This window comes from Piliocolobus tephrosceles, chromosome X (genome assembly GCF_002776525.5).
Source record: "Piliocolobus tephrosceles isolate RC106 chromosome X, ASM277652v3, whole genome shotgun sequence".
Taxonomy (NCBI): domain Eukaryota; kingdom Metazoa; phylum Chordata; class Mammalia; order Primates; family Cercopithecidae; genus Piliocolobus; species Piliocolobus tephrosceles.
The window spans coordinates 74,897,386-74,919,156 of NC_045455.1; the positions used below are offsets into that span (position 1 = coordinate 74,897,386).

General features: G+C 34.8%; 1 protein-coding gene across 2 annotated transcripts in view; it reads left to right on the plus strand.

Annotated features, from left to right (window-relative positions):
• The window catches only part of VWA8 (von Willebrand factor A domain containing 8), a 390,434-nt gene that overhangs the window by 139,895 nt on the left and 228,768 nt on the right, over positions 1–21,771 (plus strand). For both annotated transcript variants that reach the window (XM_023208911.1, XM_023208909.2), the window contains exons 17-18: positions 532–647; positions 19,082–19,188. In XM_023208911.1, coding sequence (XP_023064679.1) covers positions 532–647; positions 19,082–19,188 — 223 coding nt within the window. The remainder of the gene's footprint in view (positions 1–531; positions 648–19,081; positions 19,189–21,771) is intronic.

Here is a 21,771-nt window from a genome sequence, read left to right on the forward strand (position 1 = left end):
AATTATTCTGACCGCATAGGGGAAGGATTCAAAACAGCAAGCTGCAACACAAGTGACAAATTGGTTGACACCTCTGTGGTCAACAGCCTAAATAGCTTACAACTCTTTTTGGCTATTTTTAGACACCACAGATTTGCTTAAAGCTTTAAGCATTTTCGTGGTATCTTAACACCTTGGCTTTGTGTCTGCAGAAAAAGTGAATAGTCAATCGTACAGCTTAAGTCCAGTGTGACCTTTGTTATGTAACATCCCTCCCCCATTGCCCCTCCGGCCTCCAACTTAGCACAATTAAAATACATTAATTAAATTTCATTGATAAATACTTTAAACAGATTTTTAAAAAACTATCTTCAAAGATGTTTTAAGTGTAAATTGGTTTCTGTTTATTTTTATTTGTAATTAATTAACAGCACATGCTTTAACTTTGGCCTTACCCCTTCAGGAATAATGAATTCTGCTGTAATATCCATCTAAAGGGACTTTAGCAAGTTGAAACAAGACTCTTAACGCAATACATTTGTCTTTTGATAGGCGCAATCATTAGCGGCCTCACTTTCTACCAGACAACTGTTGCGAATTTCTCGTCGGCTGTCACAGTATCCTAATGAAAATCTTCACAGTGCTGTTACTAAAGCCTGCCTTTCTAGGTAAGTATATTCTTCTTTCTCACTGCATGTTAAGTTTCTGGATCTTCACTAAAACTGTAACGTAAGTTTAACTGATGGCGTATATTCCCAATTCTTCAAAATATATTGGTCTAAATATAGAGCTATTTCATCCTTGCCGTCACTGATTAGAACTTATTTAGTACAACATATTATCTTTTAAAATTAATTTTTGGTGCCAGCATCACCAGAAGCAAATGCTGGTACTATGCTTCCTGTACAGCCTGCAGAACCATGAGCCAAAATAAAACCTCATTTATTAAAATAAAATACAATAAAATTAATTTTTATCCTTAATTTGTATGGGTACACAGTCAGTGTGTATATTTATGGGGTACATGAGATACTTTGATACAGGCATACAATATGTAATAATCACAAGGTGAATGTCATGTCCATCATCCCAAGCATTTATCATTTCTTTGCATTATGAACATTCCAATTATACTTTTAGTTACTTAAAAATGAACAATAAATTATTGTTGAATATAGTCACCTTGTTGTGCTATCAAATACTGGATCTTCATTCTATCTATGTTTTTGTACCCATTAACCATTCCCTTCCCCACTTCCCACTACCCTTCCCAGCCTCTGGTAACCATCCTTCTACTCTCTATGAATTTTATTGTTTTAATTTTTAGCTTTTAGAAATGAGTGAAAACATGGGAAGTTTGTCTTTCAATGCATGGCTTATTTCACTTTAAATAATGTGCTGTAGTTCCATCCATGTTGTTGCAAATGACAGAACTTCATTCATTCTTTTTTACGGCTGAACAGTACTCTCTTGTGTGTGTACAACATTATCTTTATCCATTTGTCTATTGATGAACACTTAGGTTGCCTGCAATAAACATGGTAGTGCAGACCTCTCTTCAATATATGGATTTTCTTTCTTCTGGGCATATACCTAGCATATACCTAGGATTGGTGTGTCATGTGGTTGTTCTAGTTATTGTTTGTTTGTTTGTTTGTTTTTGAGGAACTCCATATAGGTCTCTATAGTGGTTATACCAATTTACATTTCCACCCACAGTGTACAAGGGTTCCCTTTTCTCCACTTACTTGTTGGTATTATTGCCTATCTTTTGGATAAAAGCCATTTTAACTGGGGTGAGGTGATACCTTGTTATAGTTTTGATTTGAATTTCTCTAATCATCAGTGATGTTGAATACCTTTTCATATACCTGTGTGCCATTTGTATCTCTTCTTTTGAGAAATGTCTATTCAGATCTTTCATGCATTTTATAATCAGATTAGACTTTTTCCTACTGAGTTGTTTGAATTAATATATTTTATCAATTCCTTGTCAGATGGATGATTTGCAAATATTTTTTCCCATTCTGTGAGTTGTCTCTTCACTTCATTGACAATTTCCTTTGCTGCAGAAGAAGCTTTTTAACTCTATGTGATCCTATTTGTCCCATTTTTGCTTTGGTTGCCTGTGCTTCTGGGGAATTACTTAAGAAATATTTGTCCTGACCAACGTCTTAGAGAGTTTTTCCAATGCTTTTTTTTTTTAGTAGTTTCATAGTTTGAGGTCTTAGATTTAATTCTTAATCCATTTTGATTTGATTTTTGTATATGGCAAGAGATAGGGGCCTGCTTTCATTCTCCTGCATATGGATATCCAGTTTTCCCAGCACCATTTATTGAAGAGATTGTCCTTTCCCCAGTGTATAGTCTTGACACGTTTGTCAAAAATGAGTTCACTGTAAATGTATGAATTTGTTTCTGGGTTCTCTATTCAATTCCATTGGTCTATGTATCTGTTATGCTAGTAACATGCTGTTTTGGTTACATAGCTCTGTAGTATAATTTGAAGTCAGGTAATGTGATTGCTTCAGTTTTGTTCTTTTTGCTCAGGATGGCTTTGGCTATTCTGGGTCTTTGTAGTTTCATATAAATTTTAGGATTATTTTTCTATTTCTGTAAAGAATGTCATTGATACTTTGACAGGGATTACATTTAATCTGTAGATTGTTTGCAGTAGTATGGACATTTTAACAGCATTGATTGTTCCAATCCATAAACATGGAATAGCTTTCCATTTTCTGGTGTCCTCTTCAATTTCCTGCATCATTGTTTCATAGTTTTCATTGTAGAGATCTTTCCCTTCTTTGGTTAAGATTATTCCTATATATATTATTTTATTTGTAACTTGTAAATTGGATTACTTTTTAAAATTTCTTTTTCAGATTGTTCACTGTTGACATACAGAAATGCTACTGATTTTTGTATGTTGATTTTGTGTCCTGGAACTTTACTGAATTTGTTGATCAGTTCTAATAGGTTTCCGTTGAAGTCTTTAGGTTTTTTTTTCAAGTGTAAGCTCATATCATCTGCAAACAAGGATAATGTAATTTCTTCCTTTGCAATTTGAATACTGTTCATTTCTCTCTCTTACCCGATTGCTCTAGGGAGGCTTTCCACTACTGTGTTGGATAACAGAGGTGAAAGTGTGTATTCTTGCCTTGCTTCAGATCTTAGAGGAAAAGCTTTCAGTTTTCCCATTCAGTATTGATATGGGTTGGATCTGTGTCCCTGCCCAAATCGCGTGTCTAATTCTAATCCCCAGTGTTGGAGGTGGGACCTGGTGGGAGATGACTGGATCGTGGCAGTGGATTTCCCCCGTGGTGATGGTCTCATAACAGTGAGTGAGTTCTCATGAGATCTAGTTATTTAAAAGTTTGTGGCACCTCCCTGCCTCTCTTCCTCCTGCTCTGACAGTGTGAAGTGCTTGCTCCCCCGTTGCCTTCTGCCATGATTTTAAATTTCCTGAAGCCTCCCCTTAAGGCAAGAAAATGCCAGCGTCATGCATCCTGTAAAGCACCATGAGCCAATTAAAATTCTTTTCTTTATAAATTACTCAGTCTCAGATATTTCTTTATAGTAGTACAAAAACGGACTAACACAAGTATGATACTAGCTGTAAGTCTGTAATATATGGCTTTTATTGTGTTGATTATTGTGTTGAGGTATGTTCCTTCTATACTCATTTTTTTTTAAAAGTTTGTTTATTTTTATTTTATTAGTTATTTTAAATATGTAGTCTCACGTTGTTGCCAGGCTGTATAGTTTTTGTCTTGAAGTCTATTTTGTCTGGTATAAGTATAGTGACTCCTGTTTTTTGTTTGTTTGTTTCATTTGACATGGAATATTTTTTTCTGTCCCTTTATTTTCAGCTTATGTATCATCATATGTGAAGTGTGCTTATTGTAGACAACAGATCATAGTGCAGTGGCTATTTACAGGTGCAATCTCCTTGCTGATCAACACGGGAGTTTTGACTGGCTCTTTTTCCAACCTGGGCCAGTTCACTCCTCCTTAGGCAACCTGTTGGTTCCCCGCTCCTGGGAGATTACCATATTAATGCTGAACTTAGTGTGGATACCCAGTTAGTATAGTGCATTACAACCGAGAATGCCTGGGCTCAGCTATTCTCTTGCCTCAATCTCCTGAGTAACTGGGACTACAGTGGTGCCCAGCTATCCTCATCATTTTGAGGGTTTTCATCATGAAGGGATGTTGAATTTTACAAAATTCTTTGAAAAAGAATTGAAACAATCATTTGGTTTTTGCTTTTCATTTTATTGATATGATGTATCACATTGACTGATATGCATGTGTTTATCCATGCTTGCATCCCTGGCACAAATCCTGCTTGGTCATGATGAATGATCTTTGTAATGTGTTGTTGAGTTTGGCTTGCTGCTATTTTGTTAAGGACTTTTTCATCAACATTTGTCAAGGATATTGGCCTGTAGTTTTCTTATTTTGATGTGTCTTTCTCTGGTATTGGTATCAGGGTAATAGTGGCCTTGTAGAACCAGTTTGGAAATATTCCCTCCTCCTCTATTTTTCAGAATGGTTTCAGTAGGATTGGTATTAGTTCTTCTCTAAATTTTTGGTCAAATTCAGCAGGCAAGCGATCAGGGCCCAGACTTTTCTTTGCTGAAGACTTTTTATTATGGTGTCAATCTCGTTACTTGTTATTGGTTTGTTCACATTTTGTATTTCTTCATAGTTCAGTCTTGGAAAGTTGTGTGTGTTTAAGAATTTCTCCATTTCTTCTTGGTGTTCCAGTGTATTGGCATATAGTTGCTCATGGTAGCATCTAATGATCCTTTGTATTTCTGTGGTAACAGTTCTAATGTCTCCTTTTTCATCTCTGATTTTATTTATTTGAATCTTCCTTTTTTCTTAGTTGGGGTAAAGGTTTGTCAATTTTATTTTTGCAAAAAACTAACTTTTCATTTCATTAATCTCTTGCTTTTTTTTTTTTTTTTTTTTTTTTTTTTGAGATGCAGTCTCACTCTGTCGCCAGACTGGAGTGCAGTGCGTGATCTCCGCTCACTGCAATCTCCGCCTCCCAGGTTCAAGCAATTCTCCTGCCTCTGCCTCCCGAGTAGCTGGGATTACAGGCGCGTGCCACCACACTCAGCTAATTTTTGTAGTTTTCTTTTTTTTTTCTGAGACAGAGTCTTGCTATGTTGCCCAGGCTGGAGTGCAGTGGTGCGATCTTGGCTCACTGCAACCTCTGCCTCCTGGGTTCAAGCTATTCTTCTGCCTCAGCCTCCCGAGTAGCTGGGACTACAGGCACACACCACCATGCCTGGCTAATTTTTTCATTTTTAGTAGAGATGGAATTTCACCATATTGGCCAGGATGATCTCAATTTCCTGACCTTGTGATCCACTAGCCTCAGCCTCCTGAAGTGCTGGGATTATATGCGTGAGCCACCGTGCCCAGCCTATCCTTTGCATGTTTTAATTTAAATTTCATTTGTTTCTGCTCTGATATTTATTATCTCTTTTCTTGTACTAATTTTGGGTTTAGTTTGCTCCTGCATTTCTAGTTCTCCAAAATACATTGTTAGGTTGTTTGAAGTTTTTCTACTTTTTTGATGTAGGCTCTTATTGCTATAGACTTTTCTTTTATACTGCTTTTGCTATATCCTATAGGTTTTGGTGTAGTTCCATTTTCATTTGATTCAAGAAATTTTTCAGTTTTCTTCTTAATTTATTCATTGACTTACTGGTCATTCAAGAGCCTATTGTTTAATTTCCATGTATTTGTGTAGTTTCCACAATTCCTCTAGTTATTGATTTCTAGTTTTATTCCATTGTGGTCAGAGAAGATACTTGACATCATTTTTTTTTTTTAATTTTTTAAGACATTTTTTGTGGCCTAATATATGGTCTCTCCTTGAGAATGATCCATGTGCTGAGGAGAAGAATGTGTATACTGCAGCCATTGGATCACATGTTCTGTAAATATCTGTGCGGTCCGTTTGGTCTGTAGTGCAGATTAAGTCCAACATTTCTTTTTTCTTTTCTTCTTTTTTTTTTTTTTTTGAGATGAAGTTTCACTGGAATGCAATGGCGCAATCTTGGCTCACCATAACCTCCGCCTTCCAGGTTCAAATAATTCTCCTGCCTCCGCCTCCCGAGTAGCTGGGATTACAGGCATGCACCACCATGCCTGGCTCATTTTTGTATTTTTAGTAGAGATGGGGTTTCTACATGTTGGTCAGACTGGTCTCGAACTCGCAACCTTAGGTGATCCGCCCATCTCGGCCTCCCAAAGTGCTGGGTTTACAGATGTGAGGCACCACGCCCAGCCGAGTCCAACATTTCTTTGTTGATTTTCTGTCTGAGTGATCTGTCCAATGTTGAAGTCTCCAGCTATTATTGTATTGGGGTCTATGTCTCTCTTTTGCTCTAAAAATATTTGCTTTGTATATTTGGGTGCTCTAGTTTTAGGTGCATATATATTTAAAATCATTATATGCTGTTATTGAATTGACCCCTTTATCATTGTATAGCAATCTTTGTCTCTTCTTACAGTTTTTGTCTTGAAATCTATTTTGTGTGATGTAAGTATAGTGACTCCTGGTTTTTCTTTTATTTGTTTGTTTCATTTGGCATGGAATATTTTTTTCTGTCCCTTTATTTTCAGTCTGTGTATCTTCATATGTGAAGTGTTTTTCTTGTAGACAACATATCATTGAATCTCATTCTTTAAAATCCATTTTGCTACACTGTCTTTTGATTGGAAAGTTTAGTCCATTACATTCCATGTTACTGTTCAGTAAGGAATAACTCTTGCCATTTTGTTGTTTGTTTTTGGGTTGTTTTATGGTCTTTCTTCTTGCCTTACTTTCTGTCTTCCTTTAGTGAAGGTGATTTTCTCAGGTGGTGTGTTTTAATTTCTTGCTTTTCATTTGCTGTGTATTTGAATTTTTTGGTTTGAGGTTACCATGAGGCTTGCATATAATGCCTTATAACTCATTATTTTAAACTGATGACAACTTAATACTGGTTGCATAAGCAAACAAAGAGAAAACTAATAAAAACTCTACACTCTTTGTCCACCCACTTTTTCACTTTTTGTTGTTACTGTTTATATCTTATGGTATTATCTATGTCTTGAAAAGTTGTTGTAGTTATTATTTTTGTTCAGTCGTCTTTTAGTCTTTATACTCATTATAAGTAGTTTACATACCACAAAAAAATTATGATTTTCTGTCTTTTTCTGTGTACTTATTATTACAATGAATTTTGAGTCTTCAGATATTTCTTACTGCGCATTAATTTTTTTTATTTTTTAAATTAATTTTTAAATTCCTTTTTTTTCCTTTGTAGGACAAGTGTGACATTTATTAAATTCCTCCACTTTTGTTTGTCTGAAAAAGTCTGTATTTCTCCTTCATGTTTCAAGGATATTTTTCCTGGTTATTCTATTTTAGGATAAAAGCTTTTTCCTTTAGCACTTTAAATGTATCATGCTACTCTCTACTGGCCTGTGAAGTTTCCACTCAGAAGTCAGCTGCCACACCTAGTGAAGCTCCATTATATGTTGTTGTTTCTTTTCTCTTTCTGCTTTTAGGTGCCTCAGATGTCTTGAGGTTGTCTTTTTTTAGTTAAATTGCCTGGTGTTCTGTAACTTTGTTGTACTGGAATATTGATATCTTTCTCTAGGTTTGGGAAGTTCTCTGTTATTATGCCTTCAAATAAATCTTCTACCTTGATCTCTCTCTACCTCCTCTTTAAGGCCATTTACTGTTAGATTTGCCCTTTTTAGGCCATTTTCTAGATCTTGTAGGCATGTTTTATTCTTTTTGATTCTTTCATTCTTTTGTCTCCTCTGACTCTGTGTTTTCAAATAGCCTGTCTTCAAGCTTATTAGTTCTTTCTTTTGCTTGATCAGTTTTGCTGTTGACAGACTCTGATGTATTCTTCAGTATTTCAACTGAGTTTTTCAGCTCCAGAATTTTGACTTGATTTTTAAAAATTATTTCAATTTCTTTGTTGCATTTATCTGATAGAATTCTGAATTCCTTCTCTGTGTTATTTTGAATTTCATTGAGCTTCCTCAAAACAGCTGTTTTCAGTTCTCTTTCTTTAAGGTCACTGATATGGTTTGGCTGTGTCCCCACCCAAATCTCATCTTGAATTGTAGCTCCCCTAATTCCCACATATTATGGGAGAGACCTGGTGAGAGATAATTAATTATGGTGGTAGATCTTTCCCATGCAATTCTTTTAATAGTGAATAAGTCTTACAGAACTAGTGGTTTTATAAAGGGGAGTTTCCCTGCACAAGTTCTCTTCTTTTGCCTGCCACCATGTGAGACGTGCTTTCACCTTCTGCCATGATTGTGAGGCCTCCCCAGCCACATGGAACTGTGAGTCCATTAAACCTCTTTCTTTTGTAAATTGCCAGGTCTCAGGTATGTCTTTATCAACAGTGTGAAAATGGACTAATACAGTCATATATCTCTGTCTCTCTGAGATTGGTCACTGATGCCTTATTTGATTGTTTGGTAAGGTCATGTATTCCTGGATGGTCTTGATGGCTGTGAATGTTCGTTGGTGTCTGGGCATTGAAGAGTTAAGTATTTATTGTAGTCTTCCTTGCCTGGACTGGTTTGTACATGTCCTTCTTGGGAAACCTTTCCAAGTATTCAAAGAGAATTGAGTGTGTGATCTAATTCTGGTCACTGCAGCCATACCTGCATTAGGGAACACTCCATGCCCTGTAATGCTGTGGTTCTTGCAGACTCATAGAGATACCACGTCTCTATGAGTCTTGGGTAAGATCCAGGAGAATTCCTTGGACTCCTTGAGAGAGACTCTTGCTCTCTTCACTTACTTTCCCTCAAACAAATGGAATCTCTCTCACCATGCTCATTTGTCTGGAGTTGGGAGAGGGATGACCACCACCACTGGGACTGTGTTGGGTCAGACCTGAAACCAGCACAGTGCTGGGTCTCGCCCAAGGCTTGTGGTGACTATCGTCTGGCTACCACTTATGTTTATTCAAGGCCCAAATGTTCTTTAGTCAGGTTGTGATTCATCCTGCTAGGTCTAGGAATCTCCCTTCAGGGCAGTGGGTTCCCTTCTGGCCCAGGGTGGGTGTCAAAATGTCATCCAGGAGCTAAGCCCCGAAATTGAGGACTTTAGCAATCTGCTTAGTGCTTTATGTTACTTTGGCTGAGCTGGTACCCAAATTATAAGACAAAGTCCTCTTTACTCTCCCCTCTCCTTTCCTCCAGTGGAAGGAATCTCTGCCAAAGCTACAAGCTGTGCTGCCTGGAGTTGAGGAAGGGACTATGCAAGCACTGCCTTGGCTGTCCGTGCTGGTGTCTGACTGGGTCACATGCACCCCAAGTGTACTGATTCTGAGCATAGCACCAGGACTTGCCCAGAAATTGTATTCCTGTGGCCTAGACAGCCTTTCAAGTTTATTTAGAACACCAGAGCACTTTAGCCTGTGGTGGTGGGGCTAGTTGGAATTCAGGTTCTGACCACTGGGATGAATGATTCTTCCCCTCTAGCTAGGGCTGGTCAAAATGCTCCCTCCATGGGCATCGGCTGAATGCTGCACTGTTGCTCTCCACAGTGACAGGGTAGCACTGAATTCCAATGCAAAATACCACAATCAATGTGCTCTTTCTCCCCCAAGCACACAGGTTCTTTCTCCAAGCTATGTAGCACCACTAGGGGATGGGGAAGAGGTGGTACAGGCAATTCAAGACTGTCTTTCCTACCCTCTTCACACCTCCTTCCTTCATATGATGTTAAAACCAGGTACTGGGATTGCTCACCTGGTTTTTGGGTCTTAGGAAGGTGCTTTCTTATGTAGATAGTTGTTAATTTGGTGTTCATGTGAAAGGGATGACAATTGCTGGAGGGTTCTATTCGACCATCTTGGTCTACCTTCATTCCATTAATATATTATCTTGTTTAGACATTCAGTAATTTTCAGAGGTATTTTATAAATGAGAAAATTGTGTAAGTCACTCAAGTCACATAATTATAAATAGTGGGTTTGGGATCTGAATGCTGGTTCATACGTCTTCTGAGCTGGGCTCTTTAGCATTATTACACTTACTGCCTCTAAAATTTGCATTGGAACTTTTCATTTTTGACAGTTCTGCTCAGTATCTAAATTCAACAAAACTAACATTTTTTCAGTCTGTACTAATTGTTTTCATACTAGTTGGTTAGTGATTATAAAACATTGGCTTATAGCATTTTCTTACAGAATTACATTTACATGAAGCTATTTTAAAAGGATAGTAAGAAAAGATTAAGAACAATTTCCAGTAAGCCCAAAGATTTAGTCTCTTTTCATATGATCTAGTAATTATTTTTATGGTGACTATGCTTGTTGTCCATTCATTTCTTGATAAAAGGAATTAAAGGAGAATCTATTTGCAGTTTAGCAAAATATTTATTGCCCTCTGGAATCCCTCAGTTTAGTGGACAGTTTTTCTTATAGTTAAATTAAGCTCCTTGTGTTGCAACTTGAATTTGTTCTTCTTGTGTGTATCCAGCTAAAATGAAATTCCTATTCATTGTCTTCAGAGTTATTATTTGAAGAATGAATAAGTATAGGAAATAACAATATTGACTCTCTTATTAAATATAAAAATTTTGGACTTTCAAAGCTTTCTGCAGACTATTAAATATGCCCTGGTAGTTGAATCAACTTTTAATTTCCTTTATTTAAAACAAAACGAATAAAAATAAATTGAAAAAATAAATCAGTAAGAGTTGAACTAAGAAATTAAAAATATCAAAGTCTGGAGAAATGTAAAACATGAGAATATTGAAAGCTAGCAGTGTTTATTAGCAATTCAGTTACAATTTATTACTAATTCAGTCTACAAACATGAGAACATTTTTAATAAAGGTCAGAAAAATTAAGGTACGCATTTCTGTCACATATTTTATTATCGTCCTAAGATAGATTTTCAAGACAGTATTGACAAGAAATAATTTTTGTGTGATTTTTTATATTTCCTCTGCTGTTCGGAGTGGGAAATTTAATGGATTTCTTTGTCTAGTTTATCACTGATGGGCATTTGAGTTGATTCCATGTCTTTCCTATTGTGAATAGTGCTGCAACGAACATAAGCATGCATGTATCTTTATAACAGAATGATTTATATTCCTTTGGGCATATAGCCAATAATGGGATTGCTGGGTAAAATAGTATTTCTGCCTCTAGATCTTTGAGGAATCGTCACATTGTCTTCCACAATGGTTGAACTAATATACACTCCACCCAACAGGGTAAAAGCATTCCTGTTTCTCCACAGCCTAGCCAGCATATGTTGTTTATTGACTTCTTACTAATTGCTATTTTTCTGGCATGAGATGGTACCTCATTGTGGTTTTGATTTGCATTTCTCTAATGATCAGTGATGTTGAGCTTTTTTTTAATGTTCGTTGGCTGCATATATGTCTTCTTTTGAAAAGTGTCTGTTCATGTTCTTTGCTTATTTTTTAATGGGGTGGTTTTTTTTCTTGTATATTTGTGTAAGTTGCTTGTGGATTCTGGATATTAGACTTTTGTCAGATGGACAGATTGCAAAAATTTTTTCCCATTCTGGATGTTATTTGTTCATTCTGATAATAGTTTCTTTTGCTGTGCAGAAGCTCTTTAGTTTAATTAGATCTCTTTTGTTAATTTTTTTATTTTGATGCAATTGCTTTTGGGTTTTCCTCATGAAGTCTTTGCCTGTACGTGTGTCCTGAGTGGTGCTGCCTAGATTTTCTTCCAGGGTTTCTATGGTTTTGGGTTTTACATTTAAGTTCTTAATCCATCTTGAGTTAATTTTTGTATAAGGTATAAGGATGGGATCTACAGCCAATATCATACTGAATGGGCAAAATCTGGAAGCATTCCCCATGAAAACTGGTACAAGACAAGGATGCCCTCTTTCACCACTTTTATTCAACATAGTATTGGAAATTCTGGCCAGGGCAATCAGGCAAGACAAAGAAATAAAGCTCATCCAAATAGGAAGAGAGAAAGTCAAATTAGCTTTGTTTACAGATGACATGATCCTATTTCTAGAAAATCCCATTGTCTCAGCCCAAAAGTTTCTTAAGCTGATAAGCAACTTCAGCAAAGTCTCAGGATACAAAATCAATGTGTAAAAATCACTAGCATTTCTATACACCAACAACAGGCATGCAGCGAGCCAAGTCATGAATGAACTCTCATTCACAATTGCTACAAAGAGAACAAAACACCCAGGAATACAGCTAACAAGGGAACTGAGGGACCTCTATAAGGACATCTACAAACCACTGCTCATGGAAATTAGAGGGGAAACAAGCAAATAGAAAAACATTCCATGCTCATAAATAGGAAGAGTCAATATCATGAAAATGGCCGTACTTCCCAAAGTAATTTATAGATTCAATGCCATTCCTATTAAACTACCATTGACTTTCTTTTTTTTTTTTAATTTATTTTTTTATTTTTTTATTTTTTTTTCTACCATTGACTTTCTTCACAGAATTAGGAAAAACTATCCAAAAGAGAGCCTGTATAGCCAAGACAATCTTAAGGAAAAAACAACAACAACAACAATAACAAAAAAACCCACAAAGCTGGAGACAACACACTACCCGACTTCAAACTATATTACAAGATGACAGTAACCAAAACAACATGGTGCTAGTACGAGAACAGACATGTAGACCAATGGAGCAGAATAGATAACTCAGAAATTCTAAGACCACACATCTACAGCCACCTGATCTTTGACAAACCTGACAAAAACAATCAATGGGGAAAGGATTCCCTATTTAATAAATGGTACTGGGAGAACTGGCTAGCCACATACAGCAAATATTCTTTTCAATTTATTTTTTATTTTAATTTTAATTTTTATTTTTTGTTGAGACAGAGTCTCACTCTGTCTCCAGGCTGGAGTGCAGTGGCATGATTGGCTCACTGCTACCTCCACCTCCCGGGTTCAAGCGAGTCTCCTGCCTCAGCCTCCTGAGTAGCTGGGACTACAGGCGTGCACCACCATGCCCAGCTAATTTTTGTATTTTCAGTAGAGATAGGGTTTCACCATGATGGCCAGGATGGTCTCGATCTCTTGACCTTGTGATCCGTCTGCCTCGACCTCCCAAAGTGCTGGGATTACAGGTGTGAGCCACTGTGTCTGACCTAAATTGGTATTTTTAATTGACAATTTTACTATAGGCAAAAGGATTTCAACCTGTGAATGTTAGGGAGGACACAATCAATCAGAAAAAGGTAATGTTATTTCTGATATTTCCTCTTTTCACTTCAGTCTATTAAAATTATCTTTCTTATTTATCTCAAATATAGGTGTATTATATTTAAAGATTCATGAGCAATTTGGAATTGCCTCAAGAATGTCAAGGTTTGATATTCTATTGCTTAATTCACCATCTTATTAGTTGAGGAAAAAATATTCTAATAAATGGAGAAAAAGTGTTGGATACAACTCAATAGCCAGCCAAGGCAAAAACAAATATAACTTAGTAAATCAGGAATATTCTTAGTAAACTATGAGCAGAAAGAAATTCTTGAATCTGATAAAGAATATCTACCACAAATTTACAGTAAATATTCTTAAGGCAAAATGCTTGTGACATTTTCTTTAGAGTTAGGAACAAAACAAGAACAGTCTTTCAGCACTTTTAGCAAGTGCATTTGCCCTAGGTTATATGATTAGCTACATTAAAAATACAAGAGAAAATACAAATAAATTATTTAGAACAAATAGAGTTTAGTGAGGTTACTTTATAGTCCCAAATCAATGACATTCCTATACTCCAGTAACAATCAATGAGGAAATACAATTTTTAAAAAATTCCATTCAAAATAATAGTAGAAAGCTTTGCACACCTAAGAATAATCTAATAAATGACATGTAATGCTTTAATGGAGAAAAATATACATCTTTATTCAAAGTTATAAAAGAAGACAAATACATGGAAGATTTAGAATTGTAAAACTATTTCCCCCCGAGTTGATATGTAGATATAATTAGTCAAAATCCCACAAGATTATAGTGAATTTGACAAGCTGATCTCAAAATTGTCATGGAAGTATAATAGGCTACTAATAGCCAAGAAATTTTGAATAAGATTAATGCGGGTATACTTAACCTATCAGATATCAGTATTAATTCTAATCTGTGTTCATTATAATAGTATGGTGTTGGTACAGGGAAGAACAAATAGACTATTAGAATAGATACAGAGCACAGAAACAAACCCACATGTTTGTGAGAACTCAGCATATAAGATGTAGCATTGCAAATCAATTTTGGAATGGATGGGCTTGTCAATACATGGTTATAAAGATTTTCCACTTTATCCCACACAAAAAGGTAAAATCCATGACACTATAAAGTACTTTATAAGTTATGAGCCACAAACTAGGAAAGATGTTTTGCGTGATTTTTGATTAAGAAAGGAGTGACATTCAGGGACTACAAATTAATAAGGAAAAAGACTTAACTCCAAATGAGCAAAGGATGAATAGATATTTATGCAAAGGTTAAATAATTCAAATGACCAATAAACATTTGAAAAGATGCTCAGCCTCAATAATCAGTGAAATGAAATTTAAAATACTAATCAGCTATCATTTTATACTTTAAATTTTTTACTTATGGTAACATTTTTTGTGAATGGAGAGGAATGTAATTTCGTCACTGCTATTGGGATGGAAGTTTCATCACTTTTTTTTGCCTAAATATATTATTACTCTATAATTTGACAATTCCACTTATCGATATCTGCTTTAAAGATAGACTTACATGTGTATATAAGGAGGTATATACAAGAATGTTCACTGTATCATTGTAATAATGAAGCATTGGAAACAACCCATCTGTCCATCAGTAGGAAATGAATATATAAATGGATATATTTGTATGGTAAAATAATTTACAACAGTTAAAATGAAGTAAATTGCATATATTTACAGTTACATACCATAACACCTTAATATTGAGTAAAAAAAAGTTTCAAAAGAAGATTCAGTGTATGACGTGATTTGTGATTTGTAAAAAATGTTAAATGTGATAAACAGTACAATATATTTTTTAGTCATACATACTTACATAGCAAAATATAAAAATATGGACAACAAATACACACCAGTTTCAAGGTTAGAGTTCTCTCTAGAGATGGAGAGAGAGGAATAGAATGCTTAATAGTCTTTGTAATTTTCTATAATATTCTCTTTAATTTTCTGAAATACTGAAATATTTCATAATTTAAAAAACTGAAAAACAAAAATTGGTTACTTTTCATTCTCATGCATATTCACTGTATTGAATAGTTGACTAATTTTTCCAGTGTTATCAGCTGACCACAAAAAACTCTATTACGTAACCACTCCATGACCCTTTCAACTAGAAATGAATAGAAAACAGCTATTTTGTTTATGCATCATCTGTTGAGTTTAGCAAGGCTGCAGACTCAAAAGCCTTCTTACTAACTTTCTCTTTAGAATAGCACAGTGTCAGGAAGGAACCCAAAATTATTGATTCATAAAATATTTTATTGTTTTTTTTTTTTTAAAAACTCATTTTATATTGAATCAGTGAAAAGGAATTGAATTTTGTGGAAAATTTTGAAACAAAGATTGATATAACTTATTTTCACACAGTACTTTATGAAGCAGACAAAAATCAAAAGAAATTATCTAACCTAAATTTATTAAACATTGAATTTATAAATATTAGCTGGACTTTTTTTGTTAATGTAATTTTTAAAATATCATTCATATATTTATGCCAATGGAATTGAGATTGCAGCAATTTTTATCTGATGAATTCCCTAAGTATCTCATCTTCATACCCTACAACGTGAACATCAGTTCAGAGCTTGATGCATAATTTATTTTCTAGATATTTGAAAACCTAAGGATCTAGAAGGAAGAATTTAGAAGATTAGGAAATTCTTAACTAATTTGCATTCCAAAAATACTTTTATTGTAGAAAAATTGATTAGAGGTCTCTGTAATAAGAGTTCTACTTCATTCAAGTGTTTGGTATTTCATTAATTTATTTACTTCTGGAAAATTTTGAGGTGATCCTCAAAATTCAATTCTCTGTTCATCCTTTAGCACAGAAATTTTAGACCGAGTTATAAGAATTTAATCAGAAATGAAGATTAACTGTTTCTGATATTGAAGTAATAAGGAAATTATCCTATTTGTCAAAAAACTCAATTTGCATGCAGTTGTCAGAAATTCCCTTTGGATATAAAAAGATTTGGGATCAACACCTATGGGTAAATAAATCAATAAGCAAAGTGAATAACATCTGTATAAAATTTTCACTGTTTAAGCTGTTAGTAATTAATTTAAAAAATCACAAGTCTAATCGAACTAATCATACACAGTGTTAAAATTAGAATCATAAATGTTGATGTGAATTTTTTGTTGTCTGGAAGCATGGTTTTGCTTGCAGGAAAGAGTATTTGGGGATTTATTTTTGGTTTTAGAAACTGGCATTCAGTTTTATAGTGCTATAATTTAAAAAATTGAGACCTTCTTTAGGCTTTTCTGTTCATTCAGTTAACTCTATAAGTCTAGCAGATATTAACAATCACTTTGAAAAACCTTTGAAAAATGTCCAGTTCCATTTATAAAACTCAGCTAAATAAAATATCTTCAAACATTTGAAATGGTTAATAAATTTTATATATTCTGTTTCCTTTTAAATACTTTGGATGTCTCAATTAACAAAACCTTCCTGAGTAATTAATGCACAAATATAACCAACTAAATTTATAAATAGGCTGTACCATAAATTATCTTAAATATTCCAATACTATTTGGAAATTTAAGATTTAAAATCACAAGTACAGATTATTCAATTATATTCTGAATAGAAGTCAAAGACTGCCTAGTATCCACAGAGCCCCTCAGTCTTTTTCTTTCACTCTTGTAAGTAATAGCCCTCCTTCCTAGCACTGGTGATTTGAGTATACCCCGATCCTTAACAGACTTCTATGCTACCATCCTGAGAAGTCCTATCTTATTCCTTAATCTAAAGATCCTATCCCACTCCTGTGACAAAGACAGTTATATGAGTTAGCTTAGCGTAACTACTATACTTCTCTTTCTGACTTTCCCAGAGTGTAGCTAAATCTTTCTTCAGTTTTTCTTATAACCAAGACCTAATGAGACTAGAGCCTTTCCAATATTTTGTTGATAAAATGAATAAATATGATAAATATAATAATTATTTTTAAAAGACACCAGGCTGTTCATGAGAGTGATAAATACATTTGGAAAATTTGCAACAGGATATGCGCTTGCTTTGGTTTTGGGAAGCTAGGATAGTAAAGATTAATATTTCATTCATTCATTTATTTGCTTATTTTACCAAGGCCAAGGGAGGAGAGGGAAAAAATAAGTAGAAAATATCAGTGAGCAATGGGAAAGGAAACAGTTAACAAATCCCTTAAAATCTCGGAAAAAAATTAGGATTGGCCTCACACCACCTGATATGTTCCATTCTCCTCATTTGTTGGATGGGCCAATATCTTAGAATGTTCTAGATGTAAATATATTTCAACTTCTTTGGTACCTTGATTGATAATGCTGTCTAGGTGCTAGATTGAGAATAATGGTGAAGTGTGTTCAATCTCAGCAGGAAAGAATGCCCTATTAGCAAGCAATGCCTGCCAATACTGATGAAGGGAAGGCACCCTTGTGATATTTGCTATCCTCTGCAGGCTTTGGAGTGTAATATAGAAATGTTTCCACACAGGGCCAACATTAAGATGTGTTGATAGGCAGACTATATACACGTTGGGGATGCCTGGGAGTCGCAAACAAGTCTAAGCCTGAAAATAGTCAATGCCAGTCAGGGTGTTCTGATAGGAAGTAAAGGGGATGCAGCTGCAGGGCCTAATGTTACCAAGCCAGCCTCTAGTTTGTGGGATAGTGGTAAGAGAATGTTAAGCAGGGTGCCAAGACAAGGGCTCAGGAAACAGGACAAAAGCCCAGCTATTGGACTGGGAGATAAGGTGAGGGCTTGGTTTTTGAACCAGGCAATGATCTAAGAACTATGATGAAAGTTCAGAGATGAGCAGCAAAATCTGACTTGATGCTGAACTGAGGAGTTACTAGTATAGAGCTATGTAATTTCCTCTATCATAGCCTGGCCCAAAATGAGGCAGGAGGTAAGAGATAATGTCAGATATGTAGACTGGGATTTTATAGGGACAGGAAACCTGACAGTTCTTTACATGCTTCTCTATTTGCTGCCTCACTCTCTCCAGCCTTTCCACTATTAGATATTATACTCAAGACTAGGAACCACCACCAAAGATTTAGAGCTGTGAAAAACCCAAATTGTTTAAAAGTGGCATGTTCTTAGTATGTTTATTTGGAATATTGTATCACATAGAGGTTAATTTAAGTGGTGTAGTTAAACCATGGATTAAAAATCATATCCGTTGGCTCCCTTGGGACCATAAATTCTGGCTATAACTTTATTTGTGTGGGTGGGAAACTGTGTTTCATGCTTCAAGCACATGATGCTCATAACCTGTTTGAAGAGTAACTGTCACTCACTAGATTGTTGTTTTGACAGCGTATATGTAGAATAGATAAGCAGATATGTTTTTTAATAGAAGGAAGAACCAAGCTAGATAATCTTAAATTCATTAAGAAATTTATGTTAGAAAGTAAAGAAAATCTCATTAATCCATCTCCACTGGTTTGAATTTATGATTGCCAACCTAGAACAGCCAAGTGTTCTTGTTTAATCTACCTAAGAAAATTTGATAAGCCAGTATACTAATTTTACTTAAGAAAGCGTATTTTTTAAATTTTATTTTGCAAAGTGTTGTACATAAATCAGTACTGCTAATTACAAATAAGTTTTACTTATTAAAGGAGATTCCACAAACATATAATTCACACATACTTAAAGTTTATATTTATTCTAAAATTTTGTTTAAGATTTTACAGATCCAGACTGATCTTCCTTAATTGGTTGTAATTAGTACTGTGTGTGTGTGTGTGTGTGTGTGTATGTATTTAAGAATCACAGAAAGCTTTGACTTTATGCATTTCCCCCTTCCTCCCTCTTCACCCTCCAGGTTTTTACCCAGTCTTGCTAGATCAGCATTAGAAAAAAATCTGGCAGATGCTACAATAGAAATAAATACTGATGACAATTTGGAGCCAGAACTGAAGGATTGCAAATGTAAGTATTTGATTTGGTTCTTTTTTTTTAAGTGAAATAATAATTAGCAAACATTTGATGCTATTTATTTTAATTCCAGTTAAAAATGTTTTTGGTTTTCATCTACTTTGATTTATATGTTAGTTTGAAGAAGTGAATCTGATTTTTATTAAGTTTGAAAAACACAAGTAAAAAGAATATTTGCTTCATTTCAGTACATACTAGATACAATTCCCCTGACCCTTAAGATTCACAAGTGATGCTAATTGATACTCTGAGAATTCCTGCTATAAATCAATGTGTCTAATTTTGACAAATGTACTTTTTCCGAATGTATTTCACCAGTGAATCTAGAATGCTGTTTTCTTTGCACATTTACATTTTGAGGGTCAACGATGTCCAATATGTTGGAGAAACTTTCCTAGGTTGATACAAACTAAAATAATAATCAGAATATGCATGTCATCTTATTCCTTCCATTTCCACCTGTATTGTCTTTTATGGTACTTTTTCTTCTGGATAGCCATAAATATAATTTTGAGTTCTGGGGAGATTTAGTTCTTCATTTAAAAGCTTTCTATTCTTCAATTAGAACACAATGAAAGATTTTCAATTTTTAAAAAATTTAAATACCTATTTTATTGAAGCAGCCAATGTGTGACCACTCTTTAAAAGGGACTATTGTGGTTTTCTTTGTAGCAGATGCTTTTAATCATTGGGGCTGCACTGAGACAAGAATTTGGTATTGAGAAAATAAGATGACATTTTTAGAGTCAAATTATAAACTCAGCATACTGAGGGATCTGAATACAGATACACAGAGTCAACTCAAAGAAAAGGAATAATATTATATTCTCAATATTATTTGAATGAGTCTATTAAATATCCAAAAAACGACTGTCATTCAGACTGCCGATTGTTTGGTCTTGGTTACTGGCTAGTGTTAGCAGTGCCCATCTAAGCCTCGTGTAGGGGATAAGGAGCCTAAGTGAAGAGACTTCTTACTTGTCTGGTTCCATTCATCTTTAAGGCCATCTCTCTTGTGAAGAATTCATTTAATTAACTCTCCATGTTCATATAACAACCTTCTGATGAGGAATTGACTTTCCACGCAGGTTCCCTCCAATTAATATGCTGGTTATGGCAACCAACATATCATAGTCCATGTGAAAGTTACAATTGCCATATAATATTTTGCAATTCTGATTTTACATCAGAATATATATAGAGAGAAATCAGAATATGTATCTTTAATATTCTCCTGAAAGTTAGATTTGCCCTCAGTTATGATGACAAAATCAGTTTTACAGCCTACTAGGCTGAAAAACCTTGACAAATTTACCAAACTAATGCCATTCTGTGGGTTTCTTAGAAGATAGCTAGCCAACTTTCTCCCACAGAAGTGCTAACATCACCATTCTCTGAGTGCATTTCCGTTTTTGAGGTTAATGTTTTAACAATAAACATTGGTTGACTGAATAAACTTGTCCTTAAGCCATAAATCTACTGAGTGGATGTATTCCATAAACTAAACCATAGATAGCATCAGATGCTGTTTGAATCTGAAATTATGTGCGCCATCTCAACATACAAGTAGTTAGTAGATTCACTGCCATATCCCTGCTCTTTCTTTCCCTTTACAGTTTTATACTGGGTCTATTTCAGAGACCTAATGGTAGTAAATAAATAGTAAACTCTCAGTGTTACAGCTCATGGTTTTCATTCCCTGTAGAACTTGTAAATAAAAGGAAAATGGCAAGGATCTATTGAAGGGCAAAGTTACTGTCAAGATCTACTGTGCTGTGTCAAATGTGTAGCACTCCACAGTGATTAAACAGAGTGACGATTATTTTTAGCTCAGACTTGTTCACAGTACTCCATAGAAGCAAACATTGCTTTTCTCCATTGTTTTTCAAAACGCTTAGCACAAAAGTCACATTCTAGTGGAGAAACAAACTGTAATTTTCTTATTTGAAGTAGAAAAAAAAAGATGGGTGAATTGTTTAAGGCATTGTGTAGTTGCTTGCTAAAGTATTTCCACAGGTTGGAATGTTATTTGGAGTAAAATATTAAATATATCCCATGTGGTAGAAAGAATGTCAGACTAGACTAAATTCTGTTTTAAGCTCTACTCGTATTAGCTGGGTGATTTTGAGAAAATTACGTAGTGTATGTTTTTAGTATTCTCATTATTCTTTCCTCTTTGAATTACATGAGATCATATGAGAAAAAAATGAGGTGAAGCTTTAGCTAGGGATCTGGCACATAGAAGGTCCTTAATAAATGATAGCTTCTATCATTGTAATGATTAGTATTACTAAAATACCTGCTACTATTAATGTTATTAATATTATTATTGAACTTGAAACATGTCAGTGAACATATCATGCGTATCTGGTTACTGTAGGGAATACGTAGCAGATATGTTCCCTGACTTCAAGAGGTTTTTTACTTAGTTTTCTGGCTTCCAGGAACTCATAATCTATTCTAGGTCAACCTATTTAAAGCAAATAAGGAATAATATAATAATTATTACAAAATAATTACATAAGACAGAGGTTCCCAATCTAGCTGGATATGAAAATCACCTGGGTGATTATTTGA